Source organism: Artemia franciscana, chromosome 2, assembly GCF_032884065.1.
Source record: "Artemia franciscana chromosome 2, ASM3288406v1, whole genome shotgun sequence".
Lineage (NCBI taxonomy): Eukaryota > Metazoa > Arthropoda > Branchiopoda > Anostraca > Artemiidae > Artemia > Artemia franciscana.
In genome coordinates this window covers 58087982-58112733 of record NC_088864.1, presented here as the reverse complement: position 1 = coordinate 58112733, position 24752 = coordinate 58087982, and the positions used below count along the sequence as shown (strand labels likewise).

The 24752-nt window shown below is 35.2% G+C and overlaps 1 protein-coding gene across 3 annotated transcripts in view; it reads right to left on the bottom strand.

The window, feature by feature from the left end:
• The window catches only part of LOC136043837 (N-acetylgalactosamine kinase-like), a 75735-nt gene that overhangs the window by 12943 nt on the left and 38040 nt on the right, over positions 1-24752 (bottom strand). For all 3 annotated transcript variants that reach the window (XM_065728774.1, XM_065728772.1, XM_065728773.1), the window contains exons 6-7: positions 19817-19951; positions 11144-11258 (exon numbers count right to left, since the gene is read on the bottom strand). In XM_065728774.1, coding sequence (XP_065584846.1) covers positions 11144-11258; positions 19817-19951 — 250 coding nt within the window. The remainder of the gene's footprint in view (positions 1-11143; positions 11259-19816; positions 19952-24752) is intronic.

The window sequence follows — 24752 nt, the reverse complement described above, 5'->3', positions numbered from 1 at the left end:
CCAAAGTATCATTGTTGATTTCCTAAATCGACTTATATTTTTTTTTTAACATGACAACGACATTGGACAACAGCTCTAGAAATGTTGTTCCACAATTATATTTTTATCGCACTGCTCTTGTGTTAGAGAGTTCGCCCAAGAAGCATTGAAGTTCAGCGTTCGTGAAGTGTTCAGCATTGCGTTTTCAGTGTTAATGTCATTCATTCCTTTCGTCTACAGAACACTTATTTTTCTGGATTTAATTTCTATTCTATTTAACGTCGTCTTCGAAACGTTTTTAAGTAGTTTGCTTCCAGTACATTATTTTGTCATATTTTAAATTGTTTCATCTTAAATCTCGTGTAAAGATTAGCCACGAGGATACCGCAGGCCAAACTGACAAGGGACGGTCGGCCTTGTTAGCCTCCAATTACTTCCAAATACTAAGAAAAAAGAAAAAACGGTGGAACCCACAATTTCCAATCGATTTCTCTTCGAATACTTTATGACCATCAATTCAATCGAGCAGCCACTATGATCATGTCTTTAGGGAGAAGGCAAGCATAGAGCCCTTCCATAACAATGGGCTACAATTGCTCTTAATATTCCATTCAAACTGTTACAATATCCTACGTTTCTGTTAAATTTCATGAATTAGTCTGACTATGCAAAATAGAAAATTAGATATAAAGTAATTTAAAATATCAAAAATAAACACAAGTCTAGAAATAAAAAGAGGCCAGCAAGTGCCTTTGGACTTGATCGAATCTTCTCTTAAATCAATCTAAGCCAAAGCCGAGAATCAAAACTATTTGAAATTCGAATCACAGAAGTTTGTAAAGCATGGGGCAGTTAAAGGTGGAGAGAAAAAGAACAGAATCAGATATAATTTAATATCCCCTTCAGCTCTCTACTCTATATGGTAGAATTTGCCTACCACCTTCAAACAGGTTTTTGCGGTACTTGTATAATAAACCCCCTACCATTTAAGTAGTTCATCCATTGATGCATTATAGAACCGGTTTTTTACGCTAGTTTCTTTCAGCTTAGCGTGAGACAAGACAAAGAGAAGTGACAGAATAAAAGAAAAAATATATAATTTGGGTTATATATTTGCATATTGGGGGCTAAGGGGTAAGGGTAATGTATTTGGAGATTACAAAGTTAAAAAATAATTCTTACTGCATATTATGCAGAATAATTGTACCTATGAAATTAGGCCTGCAGACCCACTATACTTTACCCCCCTCCCCCCATTATGTGCAAATATATAGCCCAATTTTTTCTAAAAGTATTATATGTTTATCTTACTTTTGTATATTTCATAAGGATTGAGCGTCAGAGAGACATATTAGAAGAATATTAGGCAAGGATTATATCATACAGGTACCCTTTTTATCTTCTGACACATTTGTTGTTATCAAACTTTTAAAAATGGGTTTACTCGCATACTAATCCCAAGACACATTACGAACAGGAATGCTTCCAGTTCAATAATAGCATTTATTCATCACCCAAAACGATAAGCACTCAGTAATACTGCTTTGTAGTGCCAATATACAATCTGATAATGATAACAACTTCGAAAACAAAAAAAAAAATTAAGGAAATACACACGAAATATAAAACAGATAGAACTAAAAAATTAAAAACGAATAGAGAGTTTAGTTAACCAACATCATAAAAAGGGAAGGCATTGATGGGTAATTACACAATTAATAAAGCCAATGATTTATTTAAGCTGCATTCGCACGCCTGTCTAGCTAGATATCTTTGTTCAGATAGCCATAGTTCACGCGTAAGAAAAAAAAAACCCTCAAAATAATCCAATGAGAAAGTAGCTTGACAGTGATGTTTGCATACACGTCAAGCTAAAATCAGTTCTAACCCCACACTTTACCACGAAACTCATTCCTACAGTCAATTCACCAAGAAGTTCAGATTACACAAACAAAGCTTTTATGAGCAATTATCAGTTCTGATTTAAGCTGGTAGCCGGACGTTTACAAAATCACTCTCCATGTTGACAGTTTGCATTCTATCCTCCATTTTTGAAAAGTTATCTCCCGCACAAAACATCTCCTCCGACTTTTCGAATCAATTATCCAATCTGATTTAGAATATGTGGAGTATGCTCACCAAGCCTGGCGACTCTAACAAAACACAAACCGAAAAACCAGAGGCAATACAAAAAAAGGGCTTTAAGAATAATATTGATCAAGGCAAGCTCCATTGCTTCTTTCTCCTTTAAAAGCTCAAACAAACAATTCTGGTTGGGAGGAGAGAGATATTCTGTGCAGCAAGTTTGTGCATAACGCACTTTCTAACCCTCGGCTTTCTCGTATTTTTCCCCCATCTTACATTTCTACCAACTACCGAAATTCAGAAATTGCACGAAGAAAAGTCCTGTTCGTCACCTTGCGGTGTCTACTCATGACAAGCATACAATATATTTTTTATTCTCAGCTATCAAGTGGTACAATACAAGCATGTAGTGGGAATTAACCAGCCATTTCTCTTTAGTTTAATTTTCTTTTTATTTTATTCATTTTTATTTTAATAAAATCAAAATATCTTGGTGATCTGACTTTCTTTTTTATTTTAACTTTTTTTCAAATTTCTTTTAATAATACAACAATAAAATTTTGTATATAAACGATTTTACCTGAATAACAGACTGTTGGGTGTACGGTATGATATTTGTCGAGTGTATGTTGAGCATACGGTATGACATTTGTTGAGTGTACGGTATGACATTATGCAGCTGTTTACCATGTTATTCTTAATCTTTAAGTTTATTTGATGAGAACATAAATTTGGCCATTTTTGCTTGTAATAAATCATTTAAAAATAAACCATTCATTCATTCATTCATTCATATCCTTGGTCAGATATATAAGTCCAGCTAAATGTCGTTTTAGATGAAAGAGAAAGAACCAAGTCACCATGGTCAAAGAGACTCCCCCTAATATTATACGTATATACTACAAATTGACTCTCCTAAATATTACTCCCATTAATTAGAATCTAGAACCTTATGAATTTCATTCATAAGTATTTTGAAGTCCTGTACTTCAAAAAGTCCGTCTTACTGGAGTAATTAAATAAAAAAAACTAGTTTTTTAACTGAAAGTAAGGAGCGACATTAAAACTTAAAACGAACAGAAATTACTCCCTATATGAAATGGGTTGTCCCTTCCGCAATCCCTCCCTCTTTACGCTAAAGTTTTTAATTGTTTTAAAAAGTAGAATTGTGGCAAAGAGTCAAACTTTAGCGTAAAGAGCGAGGGATTGCGGAGGGGACAACCCATTTCATATAGGGAGTAATTTCTGTTCGTTCTAAGTTTTAATGTCGCTCCTTACTTTCAGTTAAAAAAACTAGTTTTTTCTTATTTAATTTCTGAACGTTTTTGAATTAATGCATGTTTGAATTTGGCTCTCCTCACATAAATTATTAAAATGAAATTTGCATATTAATCTTTTTTTGGCTAAATAGCCTTCTCTTAGTTTTGATCAGACTATTTTGAGAAATAAGGGGTGGGGAAGGAGGCCTAGTTGCCCTCCAATTTTTCGGTTACTTAAAAAGGCAACTAGAACTTTTAATTTTTAACAAACGTTTTTATTAGTAAAAAATATACGTAACTTAAAAATTAACTTACGTAACAAACTTTTATATTCTTATATTTTTGATTATATATATATATATATAAGGGGATTTGTCCCATCGTTAATACCTTGCTCTTCACACTAAATCTTAAGTTTTGTCCCAATTCTTTAAGAATGACCCCTGAATCAGAAAGGCCGTAGAATAAATAGTTGAAATTACTAAAAATACTTTAGCATAAAGAGCGAAGTGTTTATCTCCTCCTAAATACCTCGCTCTTTATGCTAAAGTATTTTTCGAACCCCCCATAGGCGTGATAATCTCTGTTCGTTTTAAGTTTTAAAGCTACTCCTTACTTTCAATTGAAAAAACTTTTTCATGGTTATATTTTCATTGTTTGTTTTTTTAATAGTAATGCTAGAAAATCCTGCGCCCTTTTCATTGAATTTCTCTTCCCCCATGAAATATTCCTCCAAGGAAAGATCCTCCCACATAGCTCCCTCCCCTCTACCCCACACCCAAACCAACAAAATCCCCCTGAAAACGTCGGTACACTTCTCAATAACCATTACTGTATGTAAACATTGGTCAAAGTTTGTAACTTGCAGCCCCTCCCCCAGGGACTGTGAGGGAGTAAGTCATCCCCAAAGACATAGTTATTATGGTTTTCGACTATGTGGAACAAAATCGCCATCTCAAAATTTTGATCTGTTGACTTTGGGAAAAAATGAGCGTGGGAGGGGGCCTAGGTGCCCTCCAATTTTTTTGGTTACTTAAAAAGGGCACTAGAACTTTTCATTTCCGTTAGAATGAGCCCTCTTGCATCACTCTAGGACCACTTGGTCGATACGATGACCCCTGGAAAAACAAAAACAAAAATACAAACAAACAAACAAATAAACACGCACCCGTGATCTGTCTTCTAGCAAAAAATACGAAATTCCACATTTTTGTAGATTGGACCTTGAAATTTTTTCTATAGGGTTCTTTGATACGCTGAATTTCGATGGTGTGATTTTCGTTAAGATCCTATGAATTTTAGGGGGTGTTTCCCCCTATTTTCCAAAATAAGGCAAATTTTCTGAGGCTCGTAACGTTTGATGACAAATATTAAATTTGATGAAACTTATATATTTAAAATAAGCATAAGAATCCGATTCTTTTGATATATCTTTTAGCATCGAAGTTCCGTTTTTTAGAGTTTCGTTTACTATTAAGCCGGGTCACTCCTTACTACAGTTCGTTTCCACGAACTGTTTGATACTGCACTTGGATATTCGTAATAAAAAAAAATCAACTCATATTAATCAAGACATTAACATTATTCTTTTATTTTGACTCTCATAAATATTATAAGTCCAGCTAAATGTCGTTTTAGGTGAAAAAGAAAGAACCAGACCACCATGGTCAAACAGACTCCTCCTAATATTATACGTATATGCTACAAATTGACTCTCCTAAATATTACTCCCAGTAATTAGAATCTAGAGCCTTATGAATTTCATTCATGAATGTTTTGAAGTCGCGTCCTTGAAAAAGTCCATCTTACTGAAGTAATACTGCACTTGGAAATTAGTAAAAAAAAAAAAAAAAAAAAAAAAAAAAAAAAAAAAAAAAAAAAAAAAAAAAAAAAAAAAAAAACTTATTATGTCGCCCTGAAAAGAGTAACAGCCATGAGTAGTTATTTCTGAAAAGCATTCAAAATATTTTAGCTAAAACGGTCAAAAACAATTAAAAAAGAAATCTATAAAAAAGGCAAAAATTGGCAAATTATTAGGGGCTATGAAATGTACCGCTCCGTTCTTGTTTAGTTGCTTGTATTTAATTTGTTATATGCTTCCCCTCTGAATCCTTTTTTCTTCAGATATTTTGAAGAATTAATTTTCTAACATTCGTTATATTTATTCTTTTATTTTTCATTATGAATTTTACTTACAATACAGGACCGCCTATTGAGACCATAGGATCCCCCTCACTATCTCTCACTTATTGCGTCTTTTCCTTACGTCTATCCGACCGCTGGTAGAATATTTTTGTCCGTTTGGCATTACGGCCTGACTTTGAACCAAAAAAACCGCCTGGAAAGGATCCAATACCAAGCTCTTCTGGTAGTTTCTAAATCTACAAAAGTTCCTTATTCTAAACCAATTTTCCCTCGCAGTTCTTTCCGCACGCTGGTATGAATTATGCTTTAAGTTTGGTGTCAGTATTTTGTCAAATCCGCGGCTTAGTGAAATCGTCCCCCTTGAGCATCTCCCTCCGCGTCAAGGGCTCCCGCGACAAGTAGCTGAACCAGTACATAAAGTTCAACCAGTAGCAGCACGACATATACGACACGAATTCAGTTTCGTTCCTTCGTTCGTCACGGTTTTCAATCCAACACTAACACGTCAATAATTGTATATATATATATATATATATATATATATATATATATATATATATATATATATATATATATATATATATATATATATATATATATATGTATTATATATATGCTGCGGTTATATATATATATATATATATATTAAATAAAAAAAACAAGTTTTTTTAAATGAAAGTAAGGAGCGACATTAAAACTTAAAACGAACAGAAATTACTCCGTATATGAAAGGGGCTTTTCCTCCTCGACACCCCGCTCCTTACGCTAAAGTTTTTTATTGTTTTAAAAAGTAAAGTTGCGAGAAAGAATCAAACTTTAGCGCAAGGAGCGGGGTGTCGAGGAGGAAAAGCCCCTTTCATATACGGAGTAATTTCTGTTCGTTCTAAGTTTTAATGTCGCTCCTTACTTTCATTTAAAAAAACTTGTTTTTTTTTTATTTAATTTCTGAAAGTTTTTGAATTAATGCATGTCTGATTTTGGCTCTCCGTACATAAATTACTAAAATGAAATTTGCATATTAATTCTTTTTTTGGCTAAATGGCTTTCTCTTAGTTTTGATCAGACGATTTTGAGAAATAAGGGGTGGGGAAGGAGGTCTAGTTGCCTTCCAATTTTTCGGTTACTCAAAAAGGCAACTAGATCTTTTAATTTTCAACGAACGTTTTTATTAGTAAAAAAAAATGTAACTTAAGAATTAACTTACGTAACAAACGTACATAACTCACGTTACGTTTTATCCCAATTCTTTAAGAATGACCCCTGAATCAGAAAGGCCGTAGAATAAATAGTTGAAATTATTTAAAAAAAAATTTAGCATAAAGAGCGAAGTATTTATCTCCTCCTAAATACCTCGCTCTTTATGCTAAAATATTTTTAGAACCCTTCATAAGCGTAATAATCTCTGTTCGGTTTAAGTTTTAATACTTCTCCTTACTTTCAATAGAAAATACTCCTCCAAGGAAAGATCCTCCCATATAGCTCCCTCCCCTGAACCCCACACCCAAACCAAAAAAATCCCCCTGATAACATCGGTACACTTCCCAGTAACCATTACTGTATGTAAACATCGGTCAAAGTTTGTAACTTGCAGCTCCTCCCCCAGGGACTGTGGGGGGTAAGTCATCCCCAAAGACATAGTTATTATGGTTTTCGACTATGCGGAACAAAATGGCTATCTCAAAATTTTGATCCGTTGACTTTGGGGAAAAAATGAGCGTGGGAGGGGGCCTAGGTGCCCTCCAATTTTTTTGGTCACTTAAAAAGGGCACTAGAACTTTTCATTTCCGTTAGAATGAGCCCTCTTGCAACACTCTAGGACCACTTGGTCGATATGATGACCCCTGGGAAAAAAAAGAACAAAAAACAAATAAACACGCACCCGTGATTTGTCTTCTGGCAAAAAATACGAAATTCCACATTTTTGTAGATTGGACCTTGGAATTTTGTGTATAGGGTTCTCTGATACGCTGAATGCGATGGTGTAATTTTCGTTAAGATCCTATGACTTTTAGGGGGTGTTACCCCCTATTTTCCAAAATAAGGCAAATTTTCCCAGGCTCGTAACTTTTGATGACAAAGACTAAATTTGATGAAACTTATATATTTAAAATCAGCATAAAAATCCGATTCTTTTGATATATCTTTTAGTATCGAAATTCCGTTTTTTAGAGTTTCGTTTACTATTGAGCCGGGTCGCTCCTTACTACAGTTCGTTACCACGAACTGTTTGATATATATATATATATATATATATATATATATATATATATATATATATATATATATATATATATATATATATATATATATATATAATATATATAATATATATAATATATATATATATATATATATATATATATATATATATATATATATATATATATATATATATATATATATATATATATATATATATATATATATATATATATATATATATATATATATATATATATATATATATATATATATATATATATATATACTGCTGCGGTTAAGGTAGGAAATGAGGTTAGCAACTGGTTTTGTATTAAATCAGGAGCTAAGTAGGGTTGTGTTCTATCCCCCTTTATATGGATGATTTTGATGGACTTCGTCTTAAGGAGCACAGGAAAGGCAATTGGAAACCATGGAATCAAATGGGGAGGAAGAACGCTCCTGGACTTAGATTATGCTGATGATTTAAGCATATTAGATGAAAGTGTGAGCAAAATGAAAGAATTTTTAGAGGTTTTACGAGTTCAGGGTGCTAAAATAGGCTTGAAAATTAATGTTAAGAAGACTAAGTCACTAAGGCTAGGAATAAGTGAAGATGAACAGGTGACATTAGGTAACGAAAAGATTGATCAGGTTGGGAGCTTCAGTTACCTTGGTAGTATTATTAGTAAAGATGGTGGGAGCAGTGAAGATGTTAAAAGTAGAATAGCTAAGGCTCAGGGTGTTTTTTCACAGTTAAAAAAGTTTGGAAGAATAGAAAGATAAGTCTACAAACCAAGATTAGAATATTGGAAGCTACAGTGATGACAGTGGTCAAATATGGCTCTGAAGCATGGACACTCCGAAAAGCAGATAAAAATTTACTAGATGTTTTCCAGAGAAATTGCCGACGGATTGTTCTGGGTACCCGGCTGACTGACTGTATTTCAAACAGTAGGTTGTACGAAAATTGTGGTTCAATCCCGCTTTCTGGGGCTATAATGAAAGAAAGGTTGAGATGGCTAGGCCACGTTCTACGGATGAAGGATGACAGATTACCGAAGATTGTCCTTTTTGGCCAACCGTCTGGGGCTACAAGGAAAGCAGGTCGTCCTTGTCTGGGTTGGGAGGATTTCATAAATAAAGATTTAAAGGAAATGGGAACTTCCTGGGAGGGTGTAAAGAGGGAGGCTTTAAATAGATTAGGTTGGAGGAGTAGCATGCATAGCTTTGTTGGTCTCAGGCGGCTTGGTGCTGCAGTGAGTTATTAGTAGTAGTATAGTATAGTATATATAAATATATATATATATAATATTTATTATATTATTATATATTATTTATATTATTATATATTATATATTATTATTATATATATTTATTATTATATTATTATTATATTATTTATTATATATTATTATATATTATTTATTATATTATATATATATATATTTATTTTAGCTCATTATTTTTTTTGCTGTTTATTTTGATTTTTTTTTTTTCAATTTAAAATTAGATTTATTTTTTCAGAAAGTTAGAAATTTAACTGTCTTGGCTTATTGACAATAAAAATTTTTGAATTTGAGGAACAAAAAGACAGTGTCCCAGGTAAAAATAAGACATTTTTATCAGGACATTTTAACGCCAAAGTCCGTAGAAATAGGGATTAGATGACCCTAGCCTAGGTAAATTTGGCGAAGGAAAAGAAAACAGTAATGGCCACTGACCGCTTTAATATTGTATGGATAACAATCTGTTTATAACCATTGCAGTATTTGTTCATGAAACAGCCCATACGTTAAGATGGTATTCACGTGATGGTATAACCATATTGATTCAGTTACTGTAAACCGATGACTAGCAGGATCAATTCAAGATACTAGGGTATATAGGAGTGCTGTTGTTGATGTTAAAAGTAAAATTCACCATCTAGTAATGTGTAGGATTAATTTAAAACTGAATTATAGGAAGAGTAAGTACCTTCTGGGATGCAATGACGTCGACAGACTCAAGGATAAGTATTTGAGAGAAAATGAGTTATGCAATTTATTGCCCATTTATTGCTCTGTTCAAGATATGCAATTTATTGCCCATTTATAGCTCAGTACCAATTAGGCAAATTCATTGTTCATTTATTGCTCTGTACAAGTTATACAATTTATTGCCCATTTATTGCTCTGTACAAGTTATGCAATTTATTGCCCATGTATTGCTCTGTACAAGTTATGCAATTTATTGCCCATGTATTGCTCTGTACAAGTTATGCAATTTATTGCCCATTTATTGATCTGTACAAGTTATGCAATATGTTACCCATTTATTGCTCTGTACAAGTTATGCAATTTATTTCCCATTTATTGCTCTGTACAAGCTATGCCATTGACTGCCCATTTATTATTCTGTACAAGTTATGCAATTTATTGCCCATGTATTGCTCTGTACAAGTTATGCAATTTACTGCCCGTTTATTGCTCTGTAAAAATTATGCCATTTATTGCCCATTTATTGCTCTATACAAGTTATGCAATTTATTGCCCATTTATTGCTCTGTACAAGTTACGCAATTGACTGCCCATTTATTGTTCTGTACAAATTATGCAATTTATTGCCCATTTATTTCTCTGTACAAGTTATGCAATTTATTGCCCATTTATTGCCCGGAACAAGTTATGCAATTTATTGCAAAATGCTGTCAGATATCAACATAAATCAATTACCACCTTTTCATGATCTTAAGTTTGTTCTTTTTTTTTTGTTAATTCTTTTCTCATTTGTACTCCACTCGTTTACATTTTTTTGTACTAGTTGGTTAGATGACCTAGGCAAAGCTTGGTTCCTGATAGACGTGGAGATCATATGGTTAAGTGCCCCTTATTAAAAAAAACCAACGCTTACAAGATTTACTTTACAGAATCTTGAAAAAATTTACAACTTGGCATTTCGAACTGGCTCATTTTAAAATATACGTGTATGCTGGGAATAGGGAACTTTCCTTTCCTAAGACTGGCCCAAAGAACCTCAAGACAATTTAAAATTTTAAGTTGAACATTGTTTTACTTTTAAATCATCCCTTGCAGTAAAAATTCTCCTTGACTCAAGTTTCAGAAAACACTGGCACGATTTTCAGAATGCTGTTATAACAGAATGGTTCAGAACATCAATGGTTCATTGTATCAAAGTCAAATTTCTCATTAGTTGATACTCGCCTTTTTCTGAGTGAGGATTTTGCCTGGGTTGTGTTTAGAGTTTTCTTGAGTGGATTTTGTGCTGTGTTGAGTTTCCTTGGGCGAATTTGGCATAAGTTGAATTTTACCTCGCTAAAGCGTGATAGGTCACGCTTTGTTTATGTTGAATTTTATATTTTTGTTTGAAGAGATCTTGCGTGGAATTTGTGAATAAAGAATAAGAAAAATAAAGAGAAAAAATAAAACAAAGAAGAATAAATTGTAGCGAAAAAATTAAAATAAACAACAAATTACCAGAAAAAACATGCAGAAGCCTTTGTTTGCATTTGAAACTTTGTATATGTTTTGTATTTGAAGTAAGAATACTTTCTTCTAGTTCTTCTTCTGTTATTCCTAATATAGAGCAAACCTAAAAAAAAGGTAAGAGAAAATACAATATATAACACAAAAAGTCAGTTAAACAAGGATAAAAATTAATGACAGGCAATAAAATTTACTTGACACAATAGGGTGGGGGCAGTTGCCCCCAAGACTATATTTGCCTAGTAGGCCCTCAGTTTGCTCTCTGCGACCACTTCAAGCATAAACCATCTTTTATGAAAATGTCTTTATTCATCCTTTAGTAAACAAATCACAAAATTGTATCGTATACAAGATCAAACTAAGATGACGCACATCCCGTCCTAGATTCTTAGTGCTCAAGTCTGTAAGGATTACAATGAATGAATTCACTCGTTTTCTTTGTAAATAGTGAATGAGTCAAATAAAGATAACCGATATTTGAAACGCAAACCACCAGTTAAAAAAGCAATGCTCGCCAGTAGCTTAGCAGCACTAAAGGCTGTGTCAGGTGAAGTATGTAAATCTGTCATTGATGGTACCAGTTTAAGTTCAATGCCTATGTTTACTTTACGCAACGGCTTCAAACGTACTGTGATTCCAATGTGATTCTTATGGAGCTTCTAGATTCGAAAAAAGAGCTAAGAGCTGATATGGCACTTGTGACGAGTTCGGAAGAGCCAAGATCCAAGAGCTCATATGTTATGAGCTCTAGCAAAATTCTAAGAATCAATAGCTTGCTTCAAAAGGAAAATCAGAGGCTTAATGCCGGTTGGGATTTAAAATAAGAGCTCTGAGTCACAAGGTCCTTCTAAATATCAAAAATCATTAAGATCCGATCACCCACTCGGAAGTTAAAAATACCTCAATTTTTCTAATTTTTCCTCTCCCTTCAGCCCCCCAGATGGTCGAATCAGGGAAAACGACTTTATCAAGTCATTTCGTGCAGCTCCCTGACACGCCTACCAATTTCCATCGTCCTAGCACGTCCAGAAGCACCAAACTAGCCAAAGCACTGAACCCCACCACCTAACTCCACCAAAGAAAGCGAATCCAGTCCGGTTACATCAATCACGTATCTACGACATTCATGAGCGTTTCCCAAGATTTTCGGTTTCCCCCTCCAACTCCCCTCAATGTCAAAAGATCTGGTCGGGATTTGAAATAAGAGCTCTGAGACACGAGTTCCTTCTAAATATCAAATTTCATTAAGATCCGGTCACACGTTCTTAAGTAAAAAAACCTCGATTTTTCTGATTTTTCCAAATTAACGACCCCCAGCTCCTTCAAAGAGAACGGATCCGTACCAATTATGTCAATCTCGTATCTATAACTTGTGCTTATCCCTCCCATCAAGTTTCACCCCGATCTCTCCCCTTTAAGGGTTTTCCAAGATTTCTGTTTCCCCCCTTCATCCCTCTATGTCCTCAGATCCGATTCGAATAGAAAATAAAGCATCTGAGATAAAAGATTCTTCTATATATCAAGTTTCATTAAGATCCGATCGCCCATTCGTAAGATAACTCGATTTTCACGTTTTCAAACAATTTCGGCCTCCCCCTCCATCTCCTTCAATGTCAAAGGATCTGATCGAGATTCAAAATGATAATTCTGAAGCACAAGATCCTTCTAGATATCAACTTTCATTATCATCTGATCACCCGTTCATAAGTTACAAATACTTCATTTTTCTAATTTTTCCTCTCCCTTCATCCCCCCCGATGGTCGAATCAGGGAAAACGACTTTATCAAGTCAACTCGTGATGCTCCCTGACACGCCTACCAATTTTCATCGTCCTAGCATGTCCAGAAGCACCGAACTCGCCAAAGCACTGAACTCCACCACCTAACTCCGCCAAAGAAAGCGGATCCAGTCCGGTTATGTCAATCATGTATCTACGACACTTATGAGAGTTTCCCAAGATTTCCGGTTTCCCCCTCCAACTCCCCCCAATGTCAAAAGATCTGGTTGGGATTTGAAATAAGAGCTCTGAGACACGACTTTCCTCTAAATATCAAATTTCATTAAGATCCGGTCACCCGTTCTTAAGTTACCAAAACCTCATTTTTTTTTATTTTTCCAAACTAACAACCCCCAGCTCCCTCAAAGAGAACGGATCCGTACCAATTATGTAAATCTCGTATCTATAACTTGTGCTTATCCGTCCCATCAAGTTTCATCCCGATCTCTCCACTTTAAGGGTTTTCCAAGATTTCTGGTTTCCAAGATTTCTGTTTCCCCCCAACAACCCTCTATGTCCTCGGTTCCGATTCGAATCGAAAATGCAGCATCTGAGACACAAGATTCTTCTATATATCAAGTTTCATTAAGATCCGATCGCCCATTCGTAAGATACCTCGATTTTCACGTTTTCCAAGAATTTCGGTTTCCCCCTCCATCTCCCTTCAATGTAAAAGGATCTGATCGAGATTTAAAATGAGAGTTCTAAAGCACAAGATCCTTCTAGATATCAACTTTCATTAACATCTGATCACCCGTTCGTAAGTTACAAATACCTCATTTTTTCTAGTTTTTCTGAATTACTCCCCCCCCCCCCCAGCTCCACCAAAGAGAGCGGATCCGGTCCGGTTGTGTCAGTAACCTATCTTGGACTTGTGCTTATTCTTTCCACCAAGTTTCATCCTCATCTCTCCGCTTTAAGCGTTTTCCAAGATCCCCCCCCCCCTAATGACACTGGATCCGGTCGGGATTTAAAATAAGAGATCTGAGTTTCGAGGTCCTTCTAAATATGAAATTTCATTAAGATACGATTACTCTTTCGTAAGTCAAAAATACCTCATTTTTTCTAATTTTTTGGAATTAACCCTCCCCCAAACTCCCCCAAACAGAGCAGATCCGTTCTGGTTACATCAATCCCGTATCTAGGACTTGTGCTTATTTTTCCCACCAAGTTTTATCTCGATCCCTCGACTGTAAGCGTTTTCCAAGATTTTAGGCTCCCGCCCCCAACTTCTCCTTCACCAGATCCGGTCGGGATTTGAAATAAGAGCTCTGAGACACGATATCCTTCTAAACATTAAATTTCATTAAGATACGATCACTCCTTCGTAAGCTAAAAATACCTCGTTTTTTTAACTTTTCAGTACTAACCCTCTTCCCCCAACTCCCCCAAAGAGAGCGGATCCGTTCCGGTTAATTCAATCACGTATCTAGGACTTATGATTATTTTTACCACCAAGTTTCATCCCGATCCCTCCACTCTAAGCGTTTTCCAAGATCTTAGGTCCCCCTCCCGACACCCCCGAATGTCACCGGATCCATTCGGGATTTAAAATGACAGCTCTGAGACACGATATTTTTCCAAAAACCAAATTTCATTGAGATTCAGTCACTCCTTCGTAAGTTAAAAATACCTCATTTTTTCTAATTTTTCCGAATTAACGGACCCCCACTCCCCCCCCAGATGGTTGAATCGGGTAAACGACTATTTTAATACTATATTAACGTTTTTTCGGGTAAACGTTAAAAATACCTCATTTTTTCTAATTTTTCAGAACTACCCCCCCCCCCCCCCCCGACTCCCCAAAGAGAGAGGATCCGTTCCGATTATGTCAATCACGTATCTAGGACATGTGCTTGTTTTTCCCACCAAGTTTCATCCCGATCCCTCAACTCTGAGCGTTTCCCGTGATTTTAGGTCCCCCCTCAATTCCCCCCCCCCAATGTCACCGGATCCAGTCGGGATTTAAAATAAGAGCTCTGAGACACGATATTCTTCCCAACTTCAAATTTCATTAAGATCCGATCACTCCTTCGTAAGTTAAAAATACCTCATTTTTTCTAATTTTCAGAATTAAACACCCCAAATCCCCCAAACAGAGCAGATCCGTTCCAGTTATGTCAATCACGTATCTAGGACTTCTGCTTATTTTTCCCACCAAGTTTCATCCCGATCCCTCCATTCTAAGCGTTTTCCAAGATTTTAGGTCCCCCCCCCAAATCCCCCCAATGTCACCGGATCTGGTCGGAATTTAAAATAAGAGCTCTGAGACACGATATCCTTCCAAACATCAAATTTCATTAAGATCCCATCACCTGTTCGTAAGTTAAAAATACTTCATTTTTTCTATTTTTTCCGAATTAACGGACCCCCACTCCCCCCCCCAGATGGTTGAATCGGGTAAACGACTATTTCTAATTTAATCTGGTCCGGTCCCTGATATGCCTACCAAATTCCATCGTCCTAGCTTACCTGGAAGTGCCTAGAGTAGCAAAACCGGGACCGACAGACCGACAGAATTTGCGATCGCTACATGTCACTTGGTTAATACCAAGTGCCATAAAAATTTTTTAATTCTTTGGAAAGTCACGCTGAAACGTTGTTAAACAACATAGAGGCGCTGAGAGGTAGGCTGAGACTAGACAACAGGCTGATTTATTTTACATGGTTTGCACAAAGAGTTCTGGAAGAGTTAAAAAGAATAAAAGAGCATTAAACATTTTTTCTCAAAAGGATTTTAGATTTTTCCTTTCGGGTTTTTATAATTTAATTACGAAATGAACGCTTGGATCTTTGAAAAAGTACGTTGTTCGAAAAAGATTTAACGAAAAAGAAAAGATCCTGGGTGCACGCCTAGTATAAGACTTTATACGTTCCTATACTATCAGTCAAAGAGTTGAGTTTTGAGTCAGAAAATTCCTTAGAAAGTCTTATTTGCATTTCATAAAAACAAAACTCTTGCTTGCCTTTACTCGGACAAAGACGCCACCCCTCTTACAACCTCAGAGACCTTTGACACTGCCATGACAACTGCCTCAAATGAAAGACTTTTTCAACGTTAAGGAGGGTTAAAACGCACCTCTGAATACCCTCGACTGAGGAACAACTAGGTGAATTACTATTTACAGCGACCCAGCCAGAAAAAGCCAAAATTACTGAGGTGATTTTTGCCGTGGAAAAGTTTGCTGCCCTAAACAAAGAGCGTCTCGCGTCAGAATATTTAATCAAATTAAAGTTTAATTTTACTCAAAATTTTTGAGCAAAAACATTTTTTGCTCAGAGTTTTTCCATGGGGGAATGTTCTATGGGGAGGGAAGTTTTCAGGGGATGAGCTTGTCAGGGGAAATTATACACTTAATTAATTCAATTTTAAGTATAATTAATTCAATTCAAATTAATTCAAAATAAAGTACATTTACTCAAAATTAAGTCGTACTGCCAACAAGTTTATGATAACTTTTACTTAATAAGTTAATGTATTTGAATTTGCCAATGCTTAATTATGTTATAGACCTATTTATTCACCATTCATAAGTTTGTAACTGCTCAATTTGGTTTAAACATCCTCTTTCTAGGATTTTTCCTAATTTGCGCCACTTTTGACTGGCTATTGAGGCATAAATTAAAAGTATTCATGCAGTATAACAGCTATATATTCGACAACAAATGTTCCACTTGTTAATTATATGAATCTCGAATACGGAACTCGCCGTTAAGTATATTGAGCTCAACCCCACCAGAGCTTCATTATTACAAAATGCTTTTCATTTTTTGAGGATAGCATTAAAGAGTTATCTAAGACGAAATTTATTTAGAATTTTAATTTCAAAAAATTAAAATAAAAATATAATCTGAAAAGATAATAAAATAATTAAATATTTTTACCAAAAAAATTACTTCACTTGTTAATTATGAGCCTGGTCGAGTCCTTGCAGGACTTCAATTCAATTCAATTGAATTGAATGGACTTGCAATCAAACATATTATTTTCCAAAATGTTCCCGCTGAAATGGAACTTAAAGACTTGAATATTAACAAATTTATATTAAAAGACAAGCCAAGTAATTAACAAAGTAGATTTAAACTGGGAAGTGCTGCCTGTTTGTGTTGCTAGTAGTTTGTAATTCATTTAAAATAGCAATGACAGTAAAATAACATTTAATTTTTGGAATTTATTCTTGCCAAATTCCTTGCCAACATACTAAAAATCAGGAAAGATCGGCAATTCAATAATTAATTAAGAGGACCTCTAATTGCAGCTACGCAGTTTTTAATAACAACAGGCATAAAAAAAAAACAACAAAAAACAGAAAAAAGAAAACACCAGCAAAAGGGTTAGCTAAGGACATACGAGACTTAACAGCTTAAGAAGATGCAGATTTCCTTTGAGATTTAATTGTTTTAGGCAATCTATAAATTGCTAATTTAAAACAAAATTTTAAGAACAAAGAAATTGTAGAATTTAATAAATCAGTTTTGCTTATTTATTTTCACGGTTCAACAAAACTTGACAATTCTTTGTCAAAGAATTTTGTCAATTCTTTGTCAAACAGTTCGTGGTAACGAACTGTAGAAAGGAGCGACCCAGCTCAATAGTAAACGAAACTCTAAAAAACGGAATATATACATCAAAAGAATCAGATTTTTATGCTGATTTTAAATATATAAGTTTCATCAACTTTAGTCTTTGTCATCAAAAGTTACGAGCCTGAGAAAATTTGCTTTATTTTGGAAAATAGGGGGAGACACCCGCAAAAGTCATAGAATCTTAACGAAAATCACACCATCGCATTCGGCATATCAGAGAACCCTATAGCAAAAATGTCAAGCTCCTATCTACAAAAATGTGGAATTTTTTTTTTGCTAGAAGACAAATCACGGGTGCGTGTTTACTTGTTGTTTTTTTTTGTTTTTTTTTCCCAGGGGTCATCGTATCGACCAAGTGGTCCTAGAATGTCGCAAGAGGGCTCATTCTACTGGAAATAAATAGTCCTAGTGCCCTTTTTAAGTGACCAAAAAATTCGGAGGGCATATAGGCCCCCTCCCACGCTCATTTTTTTCCCAAAGTCAACGGATCAAAATTTTGAGATAGCCATTTTGTTCCGCATAGTCGAAAACCATAATAACTATGTCTTTGGGAATGACTTACTCCCCCACAATCCCTGGGGGAGGGGCTGTAAGTTACAAACTTTGACCAGTGTTTACATATAATAATCGTTATTGGGAAGTGTAGAGACGTTTTCAGTGGGATTTTTTTTTTGTTTTGGGGGTGGGGCTGAGGGGAGGGGGCTATGTGGGTAAATCTTTCCTTGGAGAAATATGTCATGGGGGAACAGAAATTCAATGAAAAGGGTGCAGGATTTTCTAAAACTACTATAAAAAAAAACAATGAAAAATAAACATGAAAAAGTTTTTTCAATTAAGGAGAAAGTAAGGAGTAGCATTGAAGCTTAAAACGAAAAGAGATTATTACGCATATGAGGGGCTCTAAATATACTTTAGCATAACAAGCGAGGTGTTTAGGAGGAGATAAATACCTCGCTTTTTATGCTAAAGTATTTTTAGTAATTTCAACTATTTACTCTACGGCCTTTCTGATTCAGGGGTCATTCTTAAAGAATTGAGACAAAACTTACGATTTAGTGTAATGAGCGAGGCCTTAACGAGGGTACAGACCCCCTTATATACATAATAAAAATATAAGAATATAAAAGTTTATTACGTAAGTTAATTCTTAAGTTACGTATATTTTTTACTAATAGAAACGTTAGTTAAAAATTAAAAGTTATAGTTGCCTTTTTATGTAACCTAAAAATTGGAGGGCAACTAGGCCTCCTTCCCCACCCCTTATTTCTCAAAATCGTCTGATTAAAACTAAGAGAAAGCCATTTAGCCAAAAAAGGAATTAATATGCAAATTTCATTTTAATAATCTGTTAATCTGATTCAATACAAACAATTCATTAAGATTGGACAAGTCCCATGGTGGAGAGATAATCTGTTAATCTGATTCAATACAAACAATTCAATAAGATTGGACAAGTCCCATGGTGGAGAGCCAAAATCAAACATGCATTAATTCAATTAAATGAAAAAAACTAGTTTTTTTAACTGTAAGTAAGGAGCGACATTAAAACTTAAAACGAACAGAAATTACCCCGTATATGAAATGGGTTGTCCCCTCTTCAACGCCTCGCTCTTTACGCTAAAGCTTTTAATTGTTTTAAAAAGTATAATTGTGGCAAAGAGTCAAACTTTAGCGTAAAGAGCGAGACGTTGAAGAGGGGACAACCCATTTCATATACGGAGTAATTTCTGCTCGTTTTAAGTTTTGATGTCGCTCCTTACTTACAGTTAAAAAAAACTAGTTTTTTTCATTTGATCGAAGAAAATAAATAAGTTGGTAACGCTAAGGAAACTGTGATATTACGCTAAAAACTTCTTTTTATGAAGCAACAAAAAGAAAGATCAAAGAGACATTCGATTCAAAGGTATGAATAGACGAAAATTGGTCAAAGGGGGAAGTGTTTTTGTTTTAATGTCCCTGGAGCTTTTGGATACATGCTAAAGCTCAAAATATCTGGTTCTATCCATTATCTTATGTTCTTCGCTCACAACTATAATATTTCTCAAAGTTTAATTTTAGTTTCAAGGACACATACTAAAGCACAAAGTATATGGTTCTATCCACTTTCTTTTGTTCTTCGCTCAAAACTATAATATTTCCAAAAGCTTAATTTAAGAATTTTAGTGCATAATTTGGATTATACTGAAATAATCAGGCCACTTGTTACATTCAAGCATACATGTCCACCCAGAAGGGGTATGGGGGCTATCCAATGAGGGTCTCTGAGGGACTATAACAACTTTAATTTAATGAAGCATACCTCCTTTTTTGAATAAGGCTCTTCGTGTAGATCTTCTTTTGTCAGTCGTCTCATTTCGTCTAAACTTTTACCGAGCCCTTTTTGAAGGTCTGATGGCTTACGAATAGAACCTTTACCATATTTTTGCGATAGAACCTGAGGAAGACAGAAAAAATTCAGTTTAAAAGAACGTCAGATGCAGTTATACTGAAGTTTCATAAACTGGAATTGAGATAAATGAGGGTTGAATTTTATAGGGGTTGAGTTGAATGAGGTTTGAGATGGATGGGGTTGAGTTAGAAGGGGGTGGATTGACCGTGACTTGAGTTAAAAGCGCAAGTTGAACACGGTTGAGTTAAACGAAAGTCCAGTTGCATGTCAGCCCTTCTATATATGTTCCTGTTGTAAGCTTAATTCTGATAAAAGAAATAAGCTAAATATCTTCAAAAATACAGCTGAATGCGAAAGTAGGTGTAGCCTCCTTTAACACCACCGAAAAAATACCCGGAAATGGCAAGGAATTTGTTTACATTCATGGCAAATCTTACTGAAATGTAATAGGGTAACTAACTTGAAACATAACTCTTGAAACTCTTGTTTGAAACAAACAGAACAATGTAAGGACTTTCGTCACTGACCAAAAGTCTACTAAAGCGAAAAAAAAACACGTGTTCTTAACCTCTTAAACTTGGTCAAACCTCTAACAGAAAAGTTCAGAGTCTTTACCGAAGCATTTCCAATGCTAAGTTCTGATACGAAGTATTCCCACTCTCCTTGTGCCTTCATCTTTAGTCAAGCTTAGGTATATTTGAACAGAAACTATCAAGCAATGCTTAAACCTTAGAATCCTTGCATTTGTTTCCATCACCAACCACCTAATTAGATTGTTTTAGCTTCTTTTATCTTTATATCCCTTAATGTCTAATCTTGGCTCTGAGTGATAAGAAGGTCACTAAAAGGAGAAGGGATCTCCCCCCTAAAGGTCCTTATGAGGCATTTCTGTAGGAATGAGTCCAATAATATTCTAGACACAAAGATAAGCCAATGATCTTGCAAAACTCAATATCATATACTGGCCCAGTGTGATGCCTCGTGTCACTTTTTGTTGTACAAGGTTAAGCTTGAGCCACTGACTCATTAAGGTTGGTATTTTTTCGGCACAAAGTGATGACTCATAAAGGGCCTTCATCAGGCCTAAAACAGCTGCTTTGGTGCAGGCCCAAAGCCTTAGATTAGGAGTTTAGTATAGTAGGATCTGCCATTCCCTTTGATTTAACTTTAGTTCAGATATAAAACATGAGGAACCAATTCTTAAAGAATTTTACCTCAGAGCATCAAAATTAGTTTCAAAAAGCAGATAAGACTATACAAACTAGTAAAAATATCAAGTTTCTCTATAGCATTTTAACATTTTTCTTTAATGTAGGCCTTTAGAGGAGAGACGTGAGGGGCTACAGCCTCCCTATCATATATATATATGTAGCCCAGATTAGAAATGAAGGTAGAAAAAAGCCTTACTCGTTGTTTCTGGTGCAAATAAATAAGTGAAAGAATGCAATTGCATTATTACTAAGGCAATCTACTGAGCGACGTGGATTGGCCTAAATAAGTCAAGAATCTTGAGAAGACAGAGGAGACGTATGGGTTATTTTGTGATAAAATCTAGAAATTAGTAAAAAAAACTTTGTGCCAGCTAAAATAAAGCACACGAGACCCACTCTGAACCGAGAAACTGTGGAGCTAATCAAAAGAAAGCAGCAAGCTTGGGGAAAGTTCACCACAATTCACGAAGAATATAAACTATTCTGCCGCATAAGAAATAAAGTAAGAAAACTAACGCGTTATTTTGCAGCTCACAGACAAAAACAAGTCACCGAAAATATAAAAGAAAATCCCAAGGCTTTCTGGAATTATTTAAGTTCCAAGCGACATAACCAACCTAGCACCCAACTTTAATAGATCCTTTATCTGGAAAAACATAAGAAGACCCCAATGAAAAAGCCAATCTACTTAATTATCATTTTGCATCAGTTCTTACAACACAATTGGAGGATAGAAGTGAAGCAGTACGAATAGAGGAAGAAAATGTTAGCTGATATTAGTGATGTTAGTGATATTAGCTGATGTTAGTGATAGATTTCGATGAAGAGCCCATCTACCAAAACCTTAAAAAGCTAAACACAAATAAATGTGAAGGCCTAGACGGCATAAACCCTCGCATTCTTAAAGAACTTGCAGCACAAGTCACAAGACCCCTATCTCTCATCTTTATGGCATCTATAGATACGGGAAAATACCTTAGTATCTGGAAAAAGGCAATTATCACCCCAATCTTCAAGAAATGTGAAAAACAAATCCTAATCAATTAAAGGCCAATTAGTCTTACATGCTTCACTTGTAAAATCCTTGAGTCCAACATAACAGACAGATTACGAGAATACCTCCCAACCGAAAAGTTAATCAACAAAAGGCAGTTTGGATTTGATTTTTAAGAAATAGGTCAGCTGAACCCCAGCTACTTCTAGTTTCACACACCTGGAGAATAAATGTCGATAAGGGCACACAATTCGGCGCAATATACCTTGATTTTAGTAAAGCCTTCGATAAAGTTTCTCATTCAAAGCTCCTCAGAAGTTAAGAAACTTTTGGATTGCGGGCAAAACTCTTGGCTGGATAACGAATTTTCTGGCGGGTAGAACTCAGAGGGTGAAAGTAGATAGTCACACTAGCACAGTTGTGACAAAAGTATCTAATGGTATTCCACAAGGCAGCGTCATCTGGCCCCTGCTCTTCAATCTTTTTGTGAACGACCTGCCTGACAATATGAACTCAAACATCACACTCTTGGCCGAACATACAAAGATTTTAAACCTATTAAATGCCCAAATGATATATGAGAACTGCAAATCGACTTGAACAAGATAGCCGATTGGATGACGACGTGGGAAATGGAGGTGAACACAAACAAAAGCTCCCACCTCACCCTTAGACTTCAGAATTTCAAGTCAACCTATACCTGTAACACCATTCTAATACTAAAAACATCTTTTGAACGGGACTTTGAAGTAACAATAGACAGCGAGCTAAAATTCACCAACCACTACAAATCCATCGTGAGCAAAGCTTCGAAAGTAGTAGGACTTATTCGTAGAAACTTCACCCTAAGCGATCCTTAGCTTTTTCAACTCAATTCAAGTCTCTTGTTCGTCCTATCATTGAATATGGTGACACGACAATAAGACCTCACTTTCAAAAAGACATTAATGCACTTGAGAAGATTCAGCGAGGAGCAACAAAGTCTGTACCAAAACTAAGAGGCCTCTCCTACTGTGAACGATTTGAAAAGCTGTCACTTCCTTCCATCACCTATAGACTCCTCCGAGGTGATCGTATTAAAACTTTCAAGCTATGTCACAAGTACTAAAATAACATTGGCAAAGATGAAATACTCTTCTTCAACACAAATTGTATTCGAGGACACAACTTTAAGCTAAAGAAAAAAAAACTTTCAATAAAGAAGTTGCAAGGTGGGTTTTCTCAAACCGAGTAGTCAAGGTATGAAACAACCTCCCCCCAAGAAGTAGTTATGGCTGACTCTACCAATTCTTTCAAGAATGGTAGTGACAAGTTTTAAAGTGAATGTAAATTTTTATAGAAGCAAAACCCTTTTTATTGCAGTATATTATCATTATTGTATATTTAAAGAAATAATAGTTTTATTAAATGATCGGATAAAATTACGGTGTAACTTTCGTTAGGGGCGTTTACCTAAGAATTTTGATATAAAAACATATTTGTGTTTTTATATGCCCCTTTATTTATTATTTATAGAATCATTTAAATTTTTACGTATAAACATGAACTTCTGTGTGATAGACTAGGGCTAATTTGAAGCACTAATTATTTATTTTTCATTTCTCCAGCACTAAAAGGGCACTGGAACATAGTAGAGGATTATTTAAGAATTGATTTGAAAACTATTGCTCAAATTTTCGTGCTTTTTATTATTTCGTCACAAAAATGCTATCAAAAATGCCATACGACACAAGAACGTGATTTTTCTTTCATCTCTGGAGTATAACGGCTTGAAACCATAAACTTTCTACCGAAACCTCCATGGTCAAACTCTTGTCCAGATGTTTGAAATCTCTCTCTTGAGATACTCCCCACCAAATTCCCTTCGCAAGGGAAAAAAAGTGTTTTGAAAAAACTGAATGGTAAAAAATCGGATTCAAATACGAAACTGTTTTGTTAACGATATATGCTTTTTTTCATCTGAATACTAAAATGAAGCGCAAAATAGATCTTAAGAAATCAAAAAAAGGACCTCGAAACCAGGAGCGTAATTTGCTATGTAGCAATGGACGCAACTTTCCCTTCCAGACCCAAGGCTGCGCCCCTCCCCACCACCTGAAATTTAGCTTCTTCAAAAATCTTGTCAAAACTGAGATAAGCCTGCATAATTCAAGCATCTAGAGAAACGAGTCAGTTTCCTTTCGTATAGCATTGCCTTTATGGTAATATATGGGTAATTTTTCAACTTTCACTGTCATTTTCACTTGATTTAGAAAAATTGGCTCCAACTTTGCCCTCTTACCCCCCCCCCCCTCAGAATTTTATAGAAATTACACACTGCTTGAAACTCGGACGTGTTTTTTTTTTTTCTTTTTTCCCTGCACTAACAGATCACTGGATTATAGTAAGGCCTTTGAAACGGATAAAGATCAAAGGCTTCCAGAATTATGGTTTTATTTTCTTAAAATACATGTAAAATTATTAAAACGAGGGATCAAACCTTGAGTTTAGGACATTGCAATAAGATAATTTCGGATCATTGCGTAAGTATTTTATGTTCGCTGGATTTTTTTTTGTTTTGAGAATGTGAAAACTATACATTTTTGGAAACCTTACGCCATAAGCAGTCAGAAAACAATGTTTCCGCTTGCAGAGAGTCCAA